Consider the following 20,111-nt stretch of genomic DNA (forward strand, 5'->3'; position numbering starts at 1 on the left):
GAGTCACTGTTTTCAAATCTTGCATGCATATACCGCGAAATGAAATTGGCTAGATCAAATGGTAATTCTATGTTTGGTTTCTAAATTTTTCCCCCCCTGGAGGAATTGGCACTACTTTTCATAGCAGCTGCACCATTTTACATTCCCACTGGCAATGCCCAAGGGTTCCAATTTGTCCATATCCTTGCCAACATTTGCACAATATTTTTTTGATGTGTTTTAATCTTTTGCTTTAAATATAGTTTGCCAGAACTTTTGTAGCTGCACATTTGGTATAATTCTAATGATGGAAAACGTCTCCCATATAAACGAACTGGAAAGTCCTCATTGGCAAAGCAAGCCGTCAAAACAGATTTTACCTTCTGTTGGAAAAAGTCAGCCTTCATTTTATGTTTCTACAACAATATCTCACTTTTCAATAGGAAAGATGGAGCTGTGTCACGAGTTTGCTGACTGGGTAAAATAAAATACTGCTAGTCTCAATATTTCTTCCCAGTGCTCTTTGCTTTACTTGCTCTCGTAGGACTGATATGACATTTGACAGGAATGACAGATGAGTATTTTGTTTTTTTTTTTTTCAGTGCTGAGAATTAAACCTTGGCTTTCATGCATTCTAGGAAAACAATCTACCACTGAGGACCAAGCTCCTCTCCCAGTCTGAGGTTTTCATATGTAAATAAAATTGTTTACCTTATCTCTTAGCAACCCAGAATGCTTCTCCCCCTCCCCTAGTCCTGGGGCTTGAACTCAGGGCCTGGACACTGTGCTTGCACAATTTTTGCTCAAGGCTAGAGTGCCACTTGATTCACAGCACCACATCTTTTTTTTTTTTTTTTTTGTGGGTCATAGGGCTTGAACTCTGGCCTGGGCGCCATCCCAGAGCTCTTCAGCTCAAGACTACCACCCTATCCCTGGGCCTGGGCTTTGTCCTTGAGCAATTCTGCCCAAGGTTACCACCCTACCCTTGAGCCAAGCCCCATTTCCCATTTTATACTGGTTAATTGGAGATAAGAATCTCAGGTCTTTTTGTGCCTGGACTGGCTTTGAACCTTGATCCTCAGATCTCAGCCTCTTGAGTAGCTAGAATTATAGGCTGAGTCACCGCATCACTTCTGCCTTTTTCTAAGTACATGGTACCAAGGCATGGTACAAGGTACCATGCTAGGCAACCACTCTACCACTAGGCCATGCTCTTGGTTCCCCAGAATGCTTTTATGCCCAGGAATATTACACTACATTTTAATACTTACCCTTGAGCCAAGCCCCACTTCCTGTTTCCTAGAGGTTAATTGGAGATAAGAGTCTCAGGTCCTTTTGTGCCTGGGCTGGATTTAAACCTTGATCCCCACATCTGTTCCCTGAGTAGCTAAGATTACAGGCATGTGCCACTGTACCCAGCTTATAATTGTTTTTGGTGAGGCTTTGTTAATACTAAACCAAACCAAATGTTTCCTGAAAATATTTCAAGTTGTCTTACTTTTAAACGATGCTAATTTTACATTCTATTTCTTCTTTTATTTTTTAATGTAAAAGTAGTATTTTAGGTAAGACTCATGGCTCAAGTGGTAGAATGCTTCCCTAGCATACATGAGGCCCTGAGTTCAGTCTTCAGTATGAGAGATATAGTTCAGTATGAGGGAGTGAGAATAAGCGTGTGTGTGTGGGGGGGATTTTAAAGGACATTATAGAGGAACAATAAACTAAAAACCCCAAATAGATTATTTTTATCTTCTGGTATCTTAACTGAAATTGCAGTTAACTTACCTTCCATGCTAACTTTACTGGATTTAGAAACTCCATGTTTTGAACTTCCCAACAAATTTAGATAGGCACAAATCCCCTAATTCATTAAGCAGGTTCCAGTGTATTTTTCTATAATATTTATCTGTGAAGAGCTACTTTCAAAGTTATAAAGTTAGTTTGAAAATGCTCTAAATGATTACAAAATGGTTCTTTTTTAAATATTTACATATATTGTCAAAGCTTCCTTAGTTGTCTTTTCTTTTTGAAAGGATCTCATTATGCAAGTCAGGCTGTCCTTGAACTTGAGATCCTTCTGCCCTAACTGTCTGAGTTCTGACATCATATTTATGTAGCACCCCATCTGGCTTATTGTAAGTTATTCTTTTACTTTGAAGACAGGGTTCTGGTGGCTCATGCCTAGAATCTTAGCTCCTTTCAGGATGTTGAGATCTGAGGATCCATGTTAGAAGCCAGCCCAGGCAGACAAATCTGGCGGCCTCTTATCTCTAGTAAACCAACAAAAAGCTGGAACTGGCAGTATGGCTCAAGTGGTAGAGTGACATCGGCGAGGAAAAAAAAAAAAGCCCTCAAACAACAACAAAACAACAAAAACCTGTGTGAGAACACCTTAAGTTCTGGAACTGAAAAGGAAATAAGAAAATGGAGAAATAAATGCTATCTACAGACTCAAATCTACAGTTCTTTGTCCAACCTGAGGTTTACACAATTTGGCTTCTTCATGGAGCTGGAACTTCTTTAGGGGCCTTTGGGATGCTGGGGTCAAGAGGCACAGGAAGAGGAAGAGGCAGAGGAAGAAGAGCAGGAGGAGGGAGAGGAGGACGAGGCAGAGGAGGAAGGAGAAGAGGATGAGGAGGGAGAGGAGAAAGAAAAGGGAGAGGAGAAAGAGAAGGAAGAGGAGGAGGCAGAGGAGGGAGAAGAGAGAGAAGAGGGGGAGGGGAGAGAGAGAGAGGGAGAAGGGGAAGGAGAGGAGGGAAAACAGAAAGAGGGAGAGGAAGAGGAAGAGAGAGGAGGGAGAGACTCCAGTCCCTTCTGCTAGGCAACTTCATCCAGAGCAATCAACGTTTTTGGTTTAGTTTTGTGACAGAGTCTAGCTATGTGTCCCAGCCATCCTCAAACACACAATCCTCCTGTCTCCGCATTTCAAGTGCTAGAGTCACAGGCATGTACCACTATGTCCAGCCAGAGCATTTGACTTTTATTTAATGTCAATATACTGGGGTAAAATTTCATACAAAAATAGGATTGTGGGCCGGGAGTTTGGCCTAGTGGTAGAGTGCTTGCCTAGCATGCACGAAGACCAGGGTTCGATTCCTCTGTACCACATACATAGAAAAAAGCCAGAAATAGTGCTGAGGCTCAAGTGATAGAGCTCTAGCCTTGAGAAAGTCCAAGGACAGTGCTCAAGTCCTGAGCTCAAGCCCAGGACTGGCACCAAAATAAATAAATAAATAAAAAATAGGATTGTTTAGCTTCAAAGAAAAAAAATTAAAAAAAATCAAGGACTGAAGACTATAATGTCTAGAAAGACTCCCATATGTATATATTTAAATCACAGCTTTTTGGTAACATTAAGTTTTTGATATTCTTGGCAATCTTAAGTTTCTGGAAAGATTATACAAAAGAGCAAATTTCGTCAAAGATAAGAGTAGAAATATAAATAGCAAATGTCTCAAAACTCTGCATAGTCAGGACTCAAGCTGTACTGAAGAGAAAACAAAGGAAAGAAATGAAAATAAAACAGATGGCTCATCTTTTTCAAATGTCACATTTAATGTTTTCACCACTGTACTTCAAATCTACATTGTACAAAGTGACCAGAAAGTGTGCCACGGTAATTGACCAACCTCTGAGATTGTACCTTTCACACCAGTGTCTTCTCGGGCTCTTTTGATACTAAACACGTTTCTCATTCAAGTGAACTGAAATGCTTCAGTGGGGTTGATTCTCAGGAGCCTCATAAAAAAAAAAAACAAAGATATTGCACCATCTTTGTTTAGTCATTCAATGTTTGTTTCTTTCACAGCAAATAATTACTTCATTGAAGTTAAAACTTCCAAACATAACTTATTAATAGTCTTCAAATTCAGCTCAGATCACTCCAGATGAAAATACTCTGCTAAATACAGATAACTTACAATAACTTCAACAGTTAAGTGTCCATAACACACACCAAGGTTTTTGTTTTTTTCTTTCCTAGACCAATTTTAAGTTCATCCGTTAGTACTCCTTGTACAGGTGAAAAGCAATCTTCCATTTTCTTGTCTTTTTATTTTTAATATAAAAGTTGGAAGGGACATTCAAGTTTCAAGTCTCCACACTGAACTTAAAAAAAAAAAATAGTCGTCATCAGCATGTGGAGGTAAACAAGCCAAGTTGTCTAACTCCAGGAGGTAGAGGCCTTCAGTTTGTATTCATATATACATATACACAGAAGAATTCAGTGTTCCAACAGAAAAAAAAAGATTTTTGTCAAAAAGTAATAAGTTATTTACTACTGTGACATTTCAAGACTCCCACAGCTTTTGCCTAAGGACACAAACACATTCGACATAATTCCCTATGTGCCTTTTTTTTTGTGGCTTTAACTTTTAAAAATTTTGTTTCTGTCTTTTATTTATTTTATTATTTGTCACTGTCCAGTGCAGGAAAAGTCTCACACAATTTCACAGACCTAAAATGTGCAAGCTAATTCTTCCTCTATACAGCAATGTTGGGATTCTTTTGAAATTAGCCCAGAAATGAATTATTTACACACATGAAAGATGCATGCTTGGGGTTCTTTTATGTAAGAAAGAGCAGAAAAACTTCTAATAAAAATAGATTAAATATATATATATATATTTATACTGAATAAAGAAAACAAAAGTTTTAGTCTCTCCTAGTCACGGACTCATCCTCTCTACCCACAACATTGGATTTTAGACAGCACACATCACCATCACGGCGCTAATGAGAAGCTAATTATAGGGCTTGATCATTAGGTGGCATGCCCCGCCTCCCTCCCCATCCCCCAGCTGCAGCCACGCTCGCTCGGCTCACGTGGCTCCATGATTGGTCGCAGGCAACGTTTCTAGATTCTTTAGTTTTAGAAAACCCCAAATCTTTAGGAATGGCTCAAATATCAAAATGTATGACTGTCCTGTGTGTGTGTGTGTGTGTGTGTGTGTGTGTGTGTGTGTGTGTACAATCTCACTTCATTTGAAAAAACAAAACAAAACAAAACCCCAACTCTCGGATTTGGTTCAATTCTCTTTTGTTCTGAGGTGAGCCATAACAGCTGCACTAATTTCATAAAACATGTGCAACTCTGGGTAAAATATTTTTTTTCTTCTAAAAGCACAACCACTTTACAAGATTAAAAGTCTAGTAACATTTCTAAATATTATTCATATCATACAAGTAGTGGTTGTTAATTTAAAACTTCATTAGTAAAATTACAGTACAAGCATGATTAACCTCCAGAATTGCAAATCCCAGACTCCAGTGGAAAGCTACATGACGTCTTCAGTAGTACATTATCCTCCACTGTCACTCCCACACCAGAGGAGATGGGGGCATCTCAGACGGCTGAGCAACAGTGGAACTGGAAGAAAAAAGGAGGAGGAGGAGGAATTAGTTATAATACCACACTGGGCAAAACTGCCTGTTTCCCTCTCCTTTTAGTCCATTTCTACAATTTTATTTTCTTTAACTTTTCTTTCTTTTTTTATTTTGACAGTTCTAGGCCTTGAGCTCATGGCCTGAGCACTGTCCTTGGACTTTCTCAAGGCTAGTGCTCTTCTACTGGAGCCTCAGCACCGAGGAATCGAACCCAGGTCTTCAGGCATGCTAGGCAGGCACTCTACCACTAGGCCACGCTCCTGGCCCCTCTTTTCTTTCTTTTTATTAAATTCCTTAACTGCTCTCTTCTTGGAAAGATCTGCTCTACCTCCCAGGGTACTGTGATAGGTGCCAACTGGTTTCCATAGGGCCTTCTTCATCATGCAAATGATAGTGATCATAAATAACAATGGTCATGCTCAATCAGGAAAATAACTTCAAGGATGCAGAATTTGAAAGCAGCCTTAAAAGTAGTGACCTGAAGTGGGGGCCTATTTTGAAGGAGTCCCATAAAACATTCTCCCAAGCCTTAGTGGGATGGTTATCTGCATACAGAACTGGCACAGTTACTTCCCAGGCTAATCACTTTCCCTCACCAGGGCCCAGGAGAACAGGTGCTGAAATACCTCGCGGACTGGGTCACTGACCCTCAGGGAAAGTATTAAAGTAATTTTAAATCACTGAAGTGAAATAATGCCTACAGGGAAAAAAAAATGGAACAAATAAAAAACATCCCATCTTTCAAATTTTAAACAAAAATTATTGACTTGGGGCCAATAAATTCAAATGACTTCAATACCATGCAGGGAAAGAAATGAGAGACAGGAAGAAGAGAGAAGGAGAAAGACAGGTGAGGCAGAAACCTGACTGTGGTCTCTCCAGTTCAACACACCTTTTGTCCTGCTTGTAATCACGCCTGCCTTGTACTTAGGCTAATGCCCCCCTTTGCCAGCAGAGGGTGCTGGAACAGTGCTGAGAGACAGAAGCAGCAGGCAGCAGTTTCCCTTCTGCTTCTGATTTTTAAAATTCATTTAGTTTTTTAAAAATTTAAATAATATTGGGGGAGGAGCTGGAAGTTTGGCCTAGTGGTAGAGTGCTTGCCTAGCATGCATGAAGACCTGGGTTCGATTCCTCGGTACCATGTACATAGGAAAGAGCCAGAAGTGGTGCTGAGGCTCAAGTGGTAAAGTTCTAGCCTTGAGAAAGTCCAAGGACAGTGAGAAAACCCAAGGGCAGTGCTCAAGCCAAGTTCAAGGCCCAGGACTGAGGGGGGTTCCTAAGGCAGAGGAGGGGAGGAAGGGAGAAGGAGACAAAGATAATAAAGCTTGCTAGGATCCAAAGTAATAAAGTTCATAGTTTTCCCATAAACTTCTTGGTCTTGCCTCTAAATAGTCCACACTAACAGTTCAGCTATTAAAGATACTTCCTATTTAATTGTTATAAACATGACAGTACAGATTTCCCCCCCACCCCAAACCTGCCATCCTAGCAGTTGGGAAGCTGAGGTTGGGGGATCAAGAGTTTGAATCCACCTTGGGCTACATAGCCAAAGCAAACATCAACCCCCAAAACAAACTTTCTTGCTTATAGTTATTATTAAGAGTGTGGGGGGCTGGGAGTTTGGCCTAGTGGTAGAGTGCTTGCCTAGCATGCACGAAGACCTGGGTTAGATTCTTCAATATGTACCACATACATAGAAAAAAGCTGGAAGTGGTACTGAGGCCCAAGTGGTAAAGTTCTAGCCTTGAGAAAGTCCAAGGACAGTGCTCAGGCCCTGAACTCAAGCCCAGGACTGGCAAAAAAAAAAGTGTGGGAATGGTAGTGGGACTGAGAGAACTATGTTTGACTACAGGGTAGGGGCTGTTACACACTGTAGTTACAGGACTCCGTGCTCATGGTCAGGCCTGAGTGTAGTTACCAAGGACAAAATAGTCAAAGCCACCAAAGTAAAACTGCACCAGTACAAAAACAGATGCTTCTATTTTTAGTCTACCTCTGATCAAAGCCAAAGTTCCTAAGATAAACATTTGCTTGGACCTGTTTCTATCTGAATAAAAACATAAATATGCAAAATAACAAAACCCAGTGGGGTAACATTCTAACAAGAATGCCAAAATCACGTATAGTTACCTAATAAAGCTCTTAAAAGCAGCAGACTGAGGGTTGATGCAGAGAGGCACTCTGTTTCCTTTCTGCTGTTCCAAAATGAACTGGTGAATAATCTCTGTGGAGAGAGCAAGCAGCATAAACCCACAGCCAGGGTGCAGGCCTGTAAGAGGTACTTGCACAGGTAGCATTTGGAGAGAATTTCTGCTCGTTTAGGTTAAGTCAGATACACACATCCTCTAAGCAGAATCCAGCTATACTTCCCTGAAACTAAGGTGATAGCTGTGGCTAAACACAGGTAAAATAAAAGAATAAGAGAGAGCAAACAACAACAGCAAAAAAACCCTACAGTGCCATTACGCAAGCAGGAAACCCTCTCCGCAGGAAACCCTCTCCGCAGGAACCTGAGACAGCTCACACAGTGGAGTTACAGGTGAACTATCCCAACTGCCGTGAGTTTTGTCTTGTTGAAGTTCACCTTAAAGCCTCTGCTGGTGTGTAGGCTCTGTGGCCTACTCTCGTCTCTTACAGCAAACAGGAAATCATTCCGAATTTTGGATGTCATTGCCCTCACCACAATAGAAGAGTATTCAACTATTTTTATGAATAAATTATCAGAAATTCCCTTTCTTAGTCAACACTGAAGGAATGATTCCTTTAGTGAATTATTATTTGCTTTTTAAAAACTTTACATGTTATATGATGCAGTCCAATATGTTCCTTTCAATAAAATGGCATGGAATAGAAATTATTCACATAGACAAAACATTCATTCCTCTGGCCAACCTTCCCGGGGAACAGTAGTAAATCAGCGTTTCGGTGAACACATGTAGCTTGCTTGCTACATAAACCTGAGACAAACGTGCACGGGCTCTGAAGTCAACCTGTGGAGGGATGTAGTCACTCAGGGAAGAACATTACCGCTCATCTTGCCTGGTCAAATGCCAAAAAACAAAACAACACCAACAAACTGAGCAGAAAAAAGATACTGACCTTTAACCTGCCGGACGGAACTGAGGTTCTTCTCAAAAGTGTCATCAAATTTGGGATTGGTGATGGGCTCAAAGTCACTGGTATACACTCTCCCGGTAGAGGTGGAAAAGCAGCACTTGCACATGCACGTGTGGTATCTCAGTCGCCCTTCATCTAGGTAGGGGTGGGCTAAGGCATCCTTAGCGGATATTCTTTTTGACTGAAATTAAATTTAGAGACCAGCACATCAACATTGCAGATAAGCACCACTGTTCACAGGATCTTTCACAAGCAGTTACTATTTTACACAGCTCACACTAATTTTGTATCCCTGAGGTCTTCAGCTCAAGGCTATCGCCCTACCCCTTGAGCCACAGCATCATTTCCAGTTTTCTAGTCGTTAGAGACAATGGCCTCCTGGATTTCTGTGAACCTGGATCCTCAGATCTCAGCCTCCTGAGTAGCTAGGATTACAGACATGAACCACGGGTGCCCAGGACAGTGCACAATATGCACAACATTCTGTGCAAAAACAGACAACTACAGAGGTGGATGATATCATAGCATACAGTGCATAGGATCTAGGAAAACAAACGACTATTATATCTACCAGCAAAAATTCCTGAGAAGTACCCTCCTAAAATTCTGAAAAGTTCCTGTGCTGAAATACATGCATGCAGGATCATAATTGACAAATATCATGACATTTAGATGTGTGCTTTGCATGGGATAAGTTTCATTTTAAATAACAAGCTACATTTTTTTTTCTAAATATGTGTCAGCATTTAAAGGAGATGAGATCATCATCATGCTGACCATTTTGCAAAGCTGCTTGAAATTTTTTTTGAATACTGAATAAACTACGGGGTGGGAGTTTGGCCTTGTGGTAGGTAGAGTGCTTGCTTGGCATGCATCAAGACTAGGGTTCAATTCCTTAGTAGCACATACAAACAAAAAGCCAGAAGTGGTGCTGTGGCTCAAGTGGTAGCACGCTAGACTTGAGGAAAGCCCACAGACAGTGCTCAGGCCTTGAGTTCAAGCCCCAGGACTGGCAAAATAAAAAAAAAAGAAAAAAGAAAAGAAAAAAATATTGAATTGACTAAGGTAAAAAAGCACATTGAAAAGAGAGTCCAGTTCATGCCTACAATCCTAGCTTTGATCAGGATCTGAGATCTGAGGATCATGGTTCAAAGCTAGCCCAGGCAGGAAAATCCCTGAGACACTTCAATCAATCATCAAAAAAGTCAGAAGTGGAGCTATGACTTAAATGACAGAATGCTAACCTTGCACCCAAAAGTTCAAGGACAGTACCCAGGCCCTGAGTTCAAGTCCTAGAGCCAGCTTGCACACACACATGTTGCTGGAGACAGCAGCAGACAATGGTCTGAACGTCATGTTGTGAGAGGCAGCTCTGGCTGAGTATTAGGAGTGGCCTATCCTGTGGTTTTCTGGGACTTTAGGATATTTAAAACACTCACTTTAGGTTTATTAAATTCCATAAATTCCAGCTCTATAGCCTGTTTTGTTCTAGTTATTTCCTTTCTTTTATTATTTTATTTTTAAAATTAATTATTATTATTATTATTTTTTGGCCAGTCCTGGGGATTGAACTCAGGGCCTGAACACTGTCCTTGGGCTTTCTCAAGACTAGGGCTCTACCACTTGAGCCACAGCACCATTTCTAGCTTTCTATGCATGTGGTACTGAGGAATCAAACTTGGGTCTTCGTGAATGCTAGGCAAGCACTCTACCACTAGGTTAAAATCCTGGCCCTCTGGTTATTTCTGAGATAGGGTATTGCTCTTTGTCTACACCAGACTTCGCTGTGCTCCTCTTGTTTGTGCTTCCTGCCATAGCTGGGATAATAGGTAAAGAAACTCTATTAGCTCCTTTCTTTCCCTTTCCTTCCTTTCTCCCTGCCTCCCCTCCCCCTCCTCTTAAAGGTGTGGTACTGAGGCTTGAACTCAGGTTCTTGTGTTCTCACATGGCTTTTTCTACTCACTGATGGCACTCTATAATTTGAAGCACAGTTCTAGCTCAGCTTTCTGCTGGCTAATTGGAGCTAACAGTTGTAAGGATTTGTCTGCCTGGGCTGGCTTCACACTTCCATCCTAAGATTTCTGCTTCCTGAATAGATAAGATTATAAACATGAGCTATAGGTACCTGAGTCCATTTTTTTCATTGACCTGGAAACTTTCAAACTTTTTTGCCTGGGGTGGTTTTGAACCACAGTCCTTCTAATCTCAACCTCTGGAGTAGTTTGGATTACAGATATAAATCACCATGTGCATCCTAATCCATAAAACTCTTAGTTCATTGCTCCAACAAAAATTTTAAGGAAAAAAAATGTCCTTCTGTGCTATGTGGGCATGTAAGTGCTACTGAGAGAAAGCAGATTTTATAAAATTTAAGGCTAGGCCTGGTGGCAGAGTAGAACAAAACTGACACTCTGATTTGCTTCCAGTAGCAAGTATTTTTACACAGCACAATTTAGAAAAAACCGTTTTGAACTCAAACCTAAAAAACTGGATCATTCAAACAATAAAATGTGAGGCATTTTCCACAATGCTGCATTCCCATAAATCCTTTTATCTTTGAGTTTTGCCATGTTGATGTGCTCACAGGCACATTTCGACCTCTTAGGGTAAGATAAACACACACAAAAAGCTGCTGTTTATCTGCCCCGAGGAGATAAACAAAAATTTTGATAACATTTTATTTTGTCTTTCAATTCAATATCTGTATATTTGGTGAACTAATCCTTCTGAAGTCTGACTTCCTCTCATTGGTAGCAAGAAAACTTTTCCCCCTTTTTTTCTGAAAAAGTCTGTTATCCTTGACAACTATTCCTGCAGATGGAACCAGTAGGATAGAAGACCAAGGTTTGAACTCAAAGCAGCAAGGCCAACTGAACCAAGCAGGTCCTTAGCTCCTTTAGGCGCCTCTGAGTTGGTCTTGGGTGAGGGCCTGAGCTTGCTGGCTTTTGCACACAGCAGCTGGTTGCTGATAAGTCTGTTTGTGGCTGGGCATGCTGGTTGCAGCAGTGACTGAATCTAGGTTTTATCATCTGACCATTAAGCCATTCCTGTCAGGTAGCACCTGGCACTAGCAGCTTGAAGGAGGTGCCCAAATTTGCCCAGTGTATCTGCAGATTCTGCTATTTCCTGAAAACTGAGAATGCAGCCTTGAAAAGATATTAGGTTGTTTTCCCCAACTGCTGAAAGTGTGTTCTGTGTGTACCCATAAGTACTCTTTGTGACCTAAGAGAAACCTTTGGACAAAAAAGTAAATTGAAATCCAGGCACACAGAAATCCACTTCTATTTCGTTAACGGAATAAATGGTTCTCTACGATTTTTCACATAAGGCTAGAGAAAAGGGACTGTCAGTCTTATAAGGGGTATGAACACTGAGAAGAAATGGCTTCCTAAATTGAGAAGACCACAAACTTACTCAGATTATCAACAATAATGTGCTTCAGAACGACCTAAAGATACTTGATAAAATTTTTCAGTTAATAAAAAGAAAGTATTTATAAGTAAACAGACTGATGAACTCTAAATACTTCTGAAGTACATACCAGGAGATGGAAGCTGGACATGGTGGCTCATGCCTGTAATCCTAGCTACTCAGGAGGCTGAGATCTGAGGATGGCCGTTCAAAGCCAGTCCTAGTACTAAACAATGTGAGACTCTTATCTCCACTTAATCACTAGAAAATGGGAAATGGGGCTGTGGCTCAAGGGGTAGGGTGGTAGCCTTAAGCTGAAGAGCTCAGGGACAGTGCTCAGGCTCAGAGTTCAAGCCCCACAATCAACCAAAAAGAAAAAAGAAAAAAAAAAATCGGATGGAGCAAACTTCTATTCCAACTGTTTTTTTTTTTTTTTTCAAAAACAGTATCAATATATGAAATCCATAAAAGGAATTAAAGGGAGAGGAGTGGCTTAAGCAGTAGAGTGCCTACCTAGCAAGTGTAAGATCTTGGGTTCAAACCTCAGAATCACCTTCCCTGCAAAAAGAAGGCATTCTAAAAAATATAAACATTTTTTACGTATTGAATGTTGACTATTTAGATGACATTTTCTTGCTAAAGCTGTAGCTCAAAATTGAATAAAGCTACAACTGTGAGTCAATCTACCCAGCTGGTTCTTATCCAAACTGCTTATCTCACTCCCTCAAGATGTAATTTTGCCTTCCTAATCATTTGTTATTCTAAAATCATACTCTTGCCAGGTGCTGGTGGTTCATGCCTGTAATACTATTACTCAGGAGGCTATGGTTGGGAGGATCAAGGCTTAAAGACAGCCTGAAAAAAGTCTACAAGATTCTACACCAATAACTAGATAAATGCTAGACTGGAAGTGTGGCTCAAGTGACAGTGTACTAACCACGAGCAAGAAAGCCAAGGAAGAACATGAGACAGAATTTAAACTGTTAGCAGCACAAAAACAAAAAAGACGTACAAATACCATTGGTTTATGTTAAAATACACATGTATTCCTAAAGAAGATGTAAATAAGAACAGGTATAAACAGGGAGATGTTATAAGTAAGAATACAGATGTTTGCCAAGAGAAAAAAAGTGAATAAATTTGTTTAAATTCACAAGCCTAATTCTCATTTTGTGGACTTTAGGTTAAGCAGGGTAGATCGCAGTCTATGTCCATGGTATATAACACTTGTCTGAAAACTGTCTGCCTTCCTTCCTTCCTTGCTGGCTTGCTTTTTTGTCATTTGTAGGGCTTGAACTGAGGGCCTATGCACTGTCCTTTTTGTTCAAGGTTAACACTCTACCACTTTGAGCCACAGGGTCACTTCCAGTTTTCTGGTGGCTAATTAAAGATAAGAATCTCACTGACTTTCCTACCAGCCTGGCTTTGAACCTCAATCCTCAGATCTCAGCCTCCTGAATAGCTAGGATTACAATCATGAGCCAGTAGCACCCAGCTTAATATTTATTTTTAAAGCAGGTCAGTGGTAAAGTATGTGCTTAGTGTTTGTAAAGCTCATGGTTCAATTACTAGCAACAAAGAAAAACAGATATTTTGTTTTCTTCCTTACCAAATAAATCCTTTTTTTCCCTCTTTTTTTTCCCCCACCCAATCCTGGGGCTTGAACTCAGGACTTGAGTACTGCCTTGGGTTTTCTCAAGTCCAGAACTCTATCACTTGAGCCACAGCACCACTTCTAGCTTCTTCTTCTTTTTTTTTGTTTTGCCAGTCCTCGGCCTTGAACTCAGGGCCTGTGCACTGTCCTTGGGTTTTCTCAAGGCTAGAGCTCTACCATGTGAGTTACAGCATCACTTCTGGCTTTTTCCTCTGTATGTGATACTGAGGAATTGAAACCAGGTCTTCGTGCGAGCTAGGCAAGCACTCTACCACTAGGCCAAATTCCCGGCTCCTCCAGCTTTTTCTATATATGTGGTACCAAGGAATCAAACCCAGGTCTTCGAGCATGCTGGGCAAGCACTCTACCACTAGGCCACAAACAAATCTTTGTAACTAAAACCATGGCAAGTTTCATTTAGTTAGGTATGATAATCTCATTATTATGGAATAGAGACTATATTTCACATGTAGAATTATGTCTAAAAGGCCTCTCAGGAAAGCATTCTTGGTTTCTGCTATGAAGATTTCTTGACTAATAAGGATTTCTGAGCAAGTGGATATTTTATAGCTGTAAGCATAGCAAGGAAACCTGTCACATGTAAATTACATGGTTTTTGGTTCCTAAATTAACACAAACTCAAAAAGAGAATAAAATGTTTCTAATATATACATGTAACATTTAACTTAGAAAATCCTCTATTCAAAGACAGAAATTACCTCTGAAGTATAAATTTCACATGGCTCTGGTTTTAACCATATAAAAGGAAGTCCTTTAGGTATTAACATCTGTGTTGATAAAGTTGTAAAAAAAGGATTCATGCTAATGATCTGATGTCACATTAATGATGTCACATCACTAAATCATCACTCACATGTAACCTATCCTTGATGGTGGGAACGTGATCTTAAGGAGATAATACTAAAAAAAAAAGTTAAAAATAATAAAAACAAACTCTAGGTCCATAACAATAATTAAAATCCACTTCAGACTGTGAGGTGCCACAGAAATAACATGACTCACACTGAATGGTTTGGTCTTCCAAATAATGAAAGTATTTTTCACAGACTTGAATCTCAAACTTTTTTTAGGGGGAGTAGTGAGGGTGCTGGTCCTGGGACTTGAACTCAGGGCCTGGGCACTGTCCCTGAGCTCTTTTGCTCAAGGCTAGCATTCTTAACACTTTAAGCACCACTTCTGGTTTTCTGGTGGTTAACTGGAGATAAGTATCTGTGGACTTTCCTGCCCAGGCTAGCTTTGGACGACGATCCTCAGAGCTCAGCCTCTTGAACAGCTAGCATTACAGATGTGACCCTCCAGAGCCTGCTGAACATGTGCATTTTCTAAATTCACTTAAAAATATAAAAACAAACACTACTTACTGGATCAAAGACCAACATCCTGCAAAGTAGATGAACAGCTTCATGTGTAGCCTGGCTAGACAGGGTATAGAGTACAGGAAGAGAAGGCTGTAAAACAATAACAAAAAAAATTGAATGTTTAAAGTAAGCCTTTTATATTGCTTTATTGTAAGTCAGAGCACACAAAAAAAGAAAAGAAAAAAGAAAGAAAAGAAAAACGAAAATTAATCCTATAAAAATGGTGGTTCTTGGGGCCGGGAGTTTGGCCTAGTGGTAGAGTGCTTGCCTAGCATGCACAAAGACCTGGGTTCAATTTCTTGGTACCACATACATAGAAAAAAGCCGAAGTGGTGCTGAGGCTCAGGTGGTAGAGCTCTAGACTTGAGAAAGTCCAAGGACAGTGCTCAGGTCCCCAGCTCAAGCCCAGGACTGGCACCAAAAAAAAAAAAAGGTGGCTCTTGTAAGTCCTTCATCCTTAATGTTTCAGCGAGGGAAATCCAAACATGCCTAGTGGTGGGGGAACAAAGATGGAAGCCTTTGTCACACATTAAGTTAAGCATGTCAATTATATGAAGTATGCAAACTGACTCTACCATGGAAATAAAAGGTGCTAAAATACTAGTTCTAAAGAAGCTCTAGACACTCAAGAACTTACACAAACTTATAAGAAAGTATGCCACTGCTTTGCTGGTTCCACTTCAACTGCTTCAACACAGACTTCTCAATAATTGTCTTAGAAATGGCAGGCATGTGTGGCCTTATCCTGATCCCATTGTACTGAGGGAGGGGATGGCTTTGATGACCTGGGAAACCATAGAACTTAGAAGGTTTTTATGTCACAGCTATGAGTGGCAGGGGGCAGAGCAGGGGAATAGCATCATTAACTTGTCTGGGGATTAATCTAGAAATTCACATGTGAGGCAAGGGCCCTACCATAGAAGCAAATTCTTTTTGCCACTCCCAGGGCTTGAACTCAAGGCATGGGAAATGTCCTTGGACACTTTTTGTGTGTGTGTGTGTGTGTGGGGGGGGCAGTTCTGGGGCTTGAACTCAGGACCTGAGCACTGTCCTCGGGCGTTCTCAAGGCTAGAGGTCTAACACTTGAGCCACATTAACACTTCCGGATTTTTCTATGTATGTGGTACTGAAGAATCGAACCTGAATCTTCGTGCATGCTAGGCAAGCAAGCACTCTACCAATAGGCCAAACTCCTGGCCCCTCCTGGACACTTTTTGCTCAAGACTAGTATTCTGCCATTTGAGCCACAGCAACACTTCTGGCTTTTTCTGTACATGTGGTACCAAGGAATCAATCTCAGGGCTTCGTGCATGCTGGGTGTGCACTCTACCATAAGCTATGCTCCTGGCCATAGAAGCACATTTTTTTTTTTTTTTTTTTTGGTACATATGTGTGTGTCGCTTGTGCGACTTGAACTCTGGGCCTGGGTGCTGTCCCTGAGCTCTTCAGCTCAAGGCTACTACCCTACCACTTTGAGCCACAGCCCACTTCCTGTTTTCCAGTTAACTGGAGATGAGAGTCTCAGGGATTTTTTTATGCCCCGGCTGGCTTTGAACCGCCATCCTCAGGTCTCAGCCTCCTGAGTAGCCAGAATTATAGGCTTGAGTCTGTCCTGGGGCTTGAACTCAGGGCCTAGTACTGGACTGGGAATTTCTCAAGGCTAGTGCTCTACTATTTGAGCCATAGCACCACTTCCAGCTTTTTCTGTGCATGTGGTATCAGGGAATTGAACCCAGTTAGTGCATGTTAGGTAAGCACTCTACCACTAGGCTACCCTCCCTGCCTAGATACTTTCTTGTAGTTTAAAATAAAATAAAATAAAATAACCTTTCACACTGGGTTCCCCTACCCCTCAAGGTTTCTAAATTCATGGGCTAATGATCATTGGCATGATTTTCAAACCATTTTGTTTGCTAATAGAAACCAACTTCTTAGCAGAGTGAAGGCTTTCTCTAACACTGTTTAGAACTGTTTTCCTACTCATAATCCTCCTGTGGCTAGATGGATCTGACAAGCCAAAGCCTATTAAAAACCAGTCCAGACAGCCAAAGTCAAAGCCTAACTTAGAGAAACAGGTCTAACTCTTGACTTGCAAAGTGAAAAGAATCAGAACTAAAACTGTATTTTATCTACACTTTATTTTTAGTTCTAAATACATCATATAACCTCTGCTTTTTCTGGGATTTCTTATAAAACTGTGCTTTTAAGAAATAACCTCAGATGAGAGCAGATTTTCACAGTTCTCTGGTGCTTCTACCTCGTCTGGTGCCTCAGACTACTTCATCATGACATGGCGAGATTTCCAGTGACTGTGAATACATGTGAGCACAGGGCTATCACTATCACCTCCTCCATCTGACACTGCTCACAATGTTTTTACACTAGGTTTTACATAGTGTTTCACAGCTGGCATTTACATTTGCTACTATACCAATAGAAAATCTACTAATGAGAGAACAATCTTGAGCAGGGGTTGGGGGAAGAAATCAAGGAAGACATTCTGGTTTAGGTTCAAAGAGTCTGACCACTAGGACATTATTATTAATTCTTCTCCCCTCCATCCCCTCCCCCTTAGTTCTGGGGCTTGAACTCAAGGGCTTGGACATTGCCCCTGAGCTCCTTTTGCTCAAGGCTAGCACTCTGCCACTTGAGCCATAGCACCACTTTCAGCCCTTTCTGTGTGTTTGGTACTGAGAAATCGAACCCAGGACATCATGCATGCTAGGCAAGCACTCTACCACTAAGCCACATTCCCAGCCCCTAGGACAACATTATCATTAATTCTGAGACTAGTGAAGGCGATTCTTGAAAACTCTTATCTACTGTCTATGAGACCCTTCTTATATTGTTTTAGGCTGTCAGAAGATAAAAGTGCAAAATATCCCAGACTGTGACTGTAATCTGAGCTTGGAAAGGGCAGAAAGGGTAATACAAACAGGGATATAAGCAAGTTTCATGTTGGTCAAGCTTTCCACAACACCAGACAGCCACAACACTGGAAGGTCTCCTTATACGTAGACCACAACTGCAGAATCCTATTTTATGGCACTACTAGTGTCAAATATTTCATTTGCCTCCTTCCAGGTAAAGCCAAGAGGAAAATGCAATAAGAACAAGAAGACAGCTCAGCATTAGCAGGAGGTAATGATTCACATTCCAAACATTTTGTTCAGAATCAAGAGGAAATAAACTCTAATCACCAATTAGATAAATCTGAATCTCATTAGCCAAAAGCATAAAGTGTGTATGCTAGACTAAATAACCTTGAGGTTTACTTTAGGCCTCAGGGTGGATCTGGTTTAAGGGGATTATTACAGATAGAAAGTATTGTATGTGGGCTGGGAGTTTGGCCTAGTTGTAGAGTGCTTGCCTAGCATGCACAAAGACCCGGGTTAGATTCCTCACTACTACATACATAGAAAAAAGCCAGAAGTGGTGCTGAGGCTCAAGTGGTAGAGCTCTAGCCTTGAGAAAATCCAAGGACAGTGCTCATACCCTGAGCTCAAGCCCAAGACTGGCAAAAAAAAAAAAAAAAAGAAAGAAAGTATTGTATGTGTTCAGTGCTGTGTATGTGCATATTTATATCTGCCATCCTAGCTTGGAGACAGAGAGGGAGGATTGATGTTCGAGCCCAGTTAGGGCAGAAAAATTGGGAGATTTCATCTTCACTGAGGGAAGATGGATGCAGTGGCATGCACCTGTGATTCCAGGGACAACAGGAAGCCCCAAAACAGGGGGATTGATAGGTGCTGCTGGCTCACACATATAATCCTAGCTACTCAGGAGGCTGAGATCTGAGAATCTCAGTTCAATGCGCAGGTGTAAGAATCCATGAAACTCTTACCTGCAATTATTCACAGAAAAACTGGAAGTGGAGCTGAGGTTCAAATGGTGAAGTGCCAGATTAGAGCAACAAAACTCAGAGGCAGCAGCTAGACCCTGAGTTCCAAGCCCCATATTGGCACATTTAAAAAAAAAAGCAGGGGGGTGGGGGTAGAGGCGAAAGTTTGGCCTAATGGTAACAGTGTTTGCCTAGTATGCACGAAGATCTGGGTTTGTTTCCTTGATACCACATACATATAAAAAGCCAGAAGTGGGGCTGTGGCTCAAGTGATAGAGTAGTACCCTTGAGAAAGCCCAAGGACAGTGCTCAGGCCGAGTTTAAGCCCCAAGACTGGCAAAAAAAAAAAAAAAAAAAAAAAGGAAAAAAGGTAGGGGGATTGTGTCTCAGGTGTGTGTGCTTAGATGAGAAGCCAGCCCCCTTACCCTAAAAATAACCAGAAAAAAATCAACCTAGCAATCACAAGGCCCTGAGTTTAAACATACCTAGTTAGACACACAGAAAGACAAACTTTATATGCACACAACTCGTATACAATTCTTACTGACACAAGTGTCTCCTTATCAGTAATTCTTCCCTGTCCCTCTCAAAGTAGAAACTATCCCTCATCTTATTTCAGTGGTGGAGGTATTTCATTTTCCCAGTTTCAAAGATGGGCACCTGACCAAAGCCTAGCTAATGAGACATTTCCCGAATACCATGACAAGATGCAGGTGGTATAAGATCTAAACCCCACACAACTGCCAGATTAACAAATTCCTGACTGCGAAGAGATTCCCATGCCAAGAATGCTCAAAGAAGTACATAGTGACTGCTGTTGTAAAATATTTTTGAGCTGTTCTAGGCCCAGGTCAGGAATGTCAAGAAACCTTGCTCTCTAGGCTGCTATGGAGCAACACGGACAGAGAGGATTAATTAGCTGGTAAGTATCAGCAGTAATTGAAACTAGTGATGGAAGCATGGCACCAGTGTATCTGGTCTTACCATATTTCATTGTTGGCTATCTTTAGATAGGTAAGATTTACTAAGTAGATGAAGCTAATAGAAGGGGAAAACTATTTTGCTACTTTCAAAGTTACATTATTGTAAGGTTCTTGACAAATCAGTAATGTTCCTGATGCTGACAGACAAGAGAACACAATGGATCGTGGTTGTTCCTTCTACAATACAGAAGCTTCCGCTAGGTTAACACTTACTGCACTCTTCTAGGGTAGGAAGGGCTCACCTTATTTTATGGTTCTGAACTAGATGCAACCAGAAGGTGTAACAGTAAGATGGCTCTTTAAAATAAGGACCTATGACTAGCCACTGGCCTGGACAGGTCTCAGAGAAGAACACTTTAGCC

At 41.0% G+C, this 20,111-nt stretch overlaps 1 protein-coding gene across 1 annotated transcript in view; it reads right to left on the bottom strand.

Moving 5' to 3' along the window:
* Positions 1 to 3,515: 3,515 nt before the first annotated feature.
* Nlk (nemo like kinase) overlaps positions 3,516 to 20,111 on the bottom strand; it is a 133,878-nt gene continuing 117,282 nt past the window's right edge. Inside the window, exons 8-11 of the mRNA XM_090350625.1 lie at positions 14,929 to 15,015; positions 8,464 to 8,662; positions 7,495 to 7,588; positions 3,516 to 5,347 (exon numbers count right to left, since the gene is read on the bottom strand). Coding sequence (XP_090206751.1) covers positions 5,293 to 5,347; positions 7,495 to 7,588; positions 8,464 to 8,662; positions 14,929 to 15,015 — 435 coding nt within the window. The 3' untranslated portion in view covers positions 3,516 to 5,292. The remainder of the gene's footprint in view (positions 5,348 to 7,494; positions 7,589 to 8,463; positions 8,663 to 14,928; positions 15,016 to 20,111) is intronic.

This window comes from Megascapheus bottae, chromosome 17 (assembly GCF_031878675.1).
Source record: "Megascapheus bottae isolate mThoBot1 chromosome 17, mThoBot2.hap1, whole genome shotgun sequence".
Classification (NCBI taxonomy): domain Eukaryota; kingdom Metazoa; phylum Chordata; class Mammalia; order Rodentia; family Geomyidae; genus Megascapheus; species Megascapheus bottae.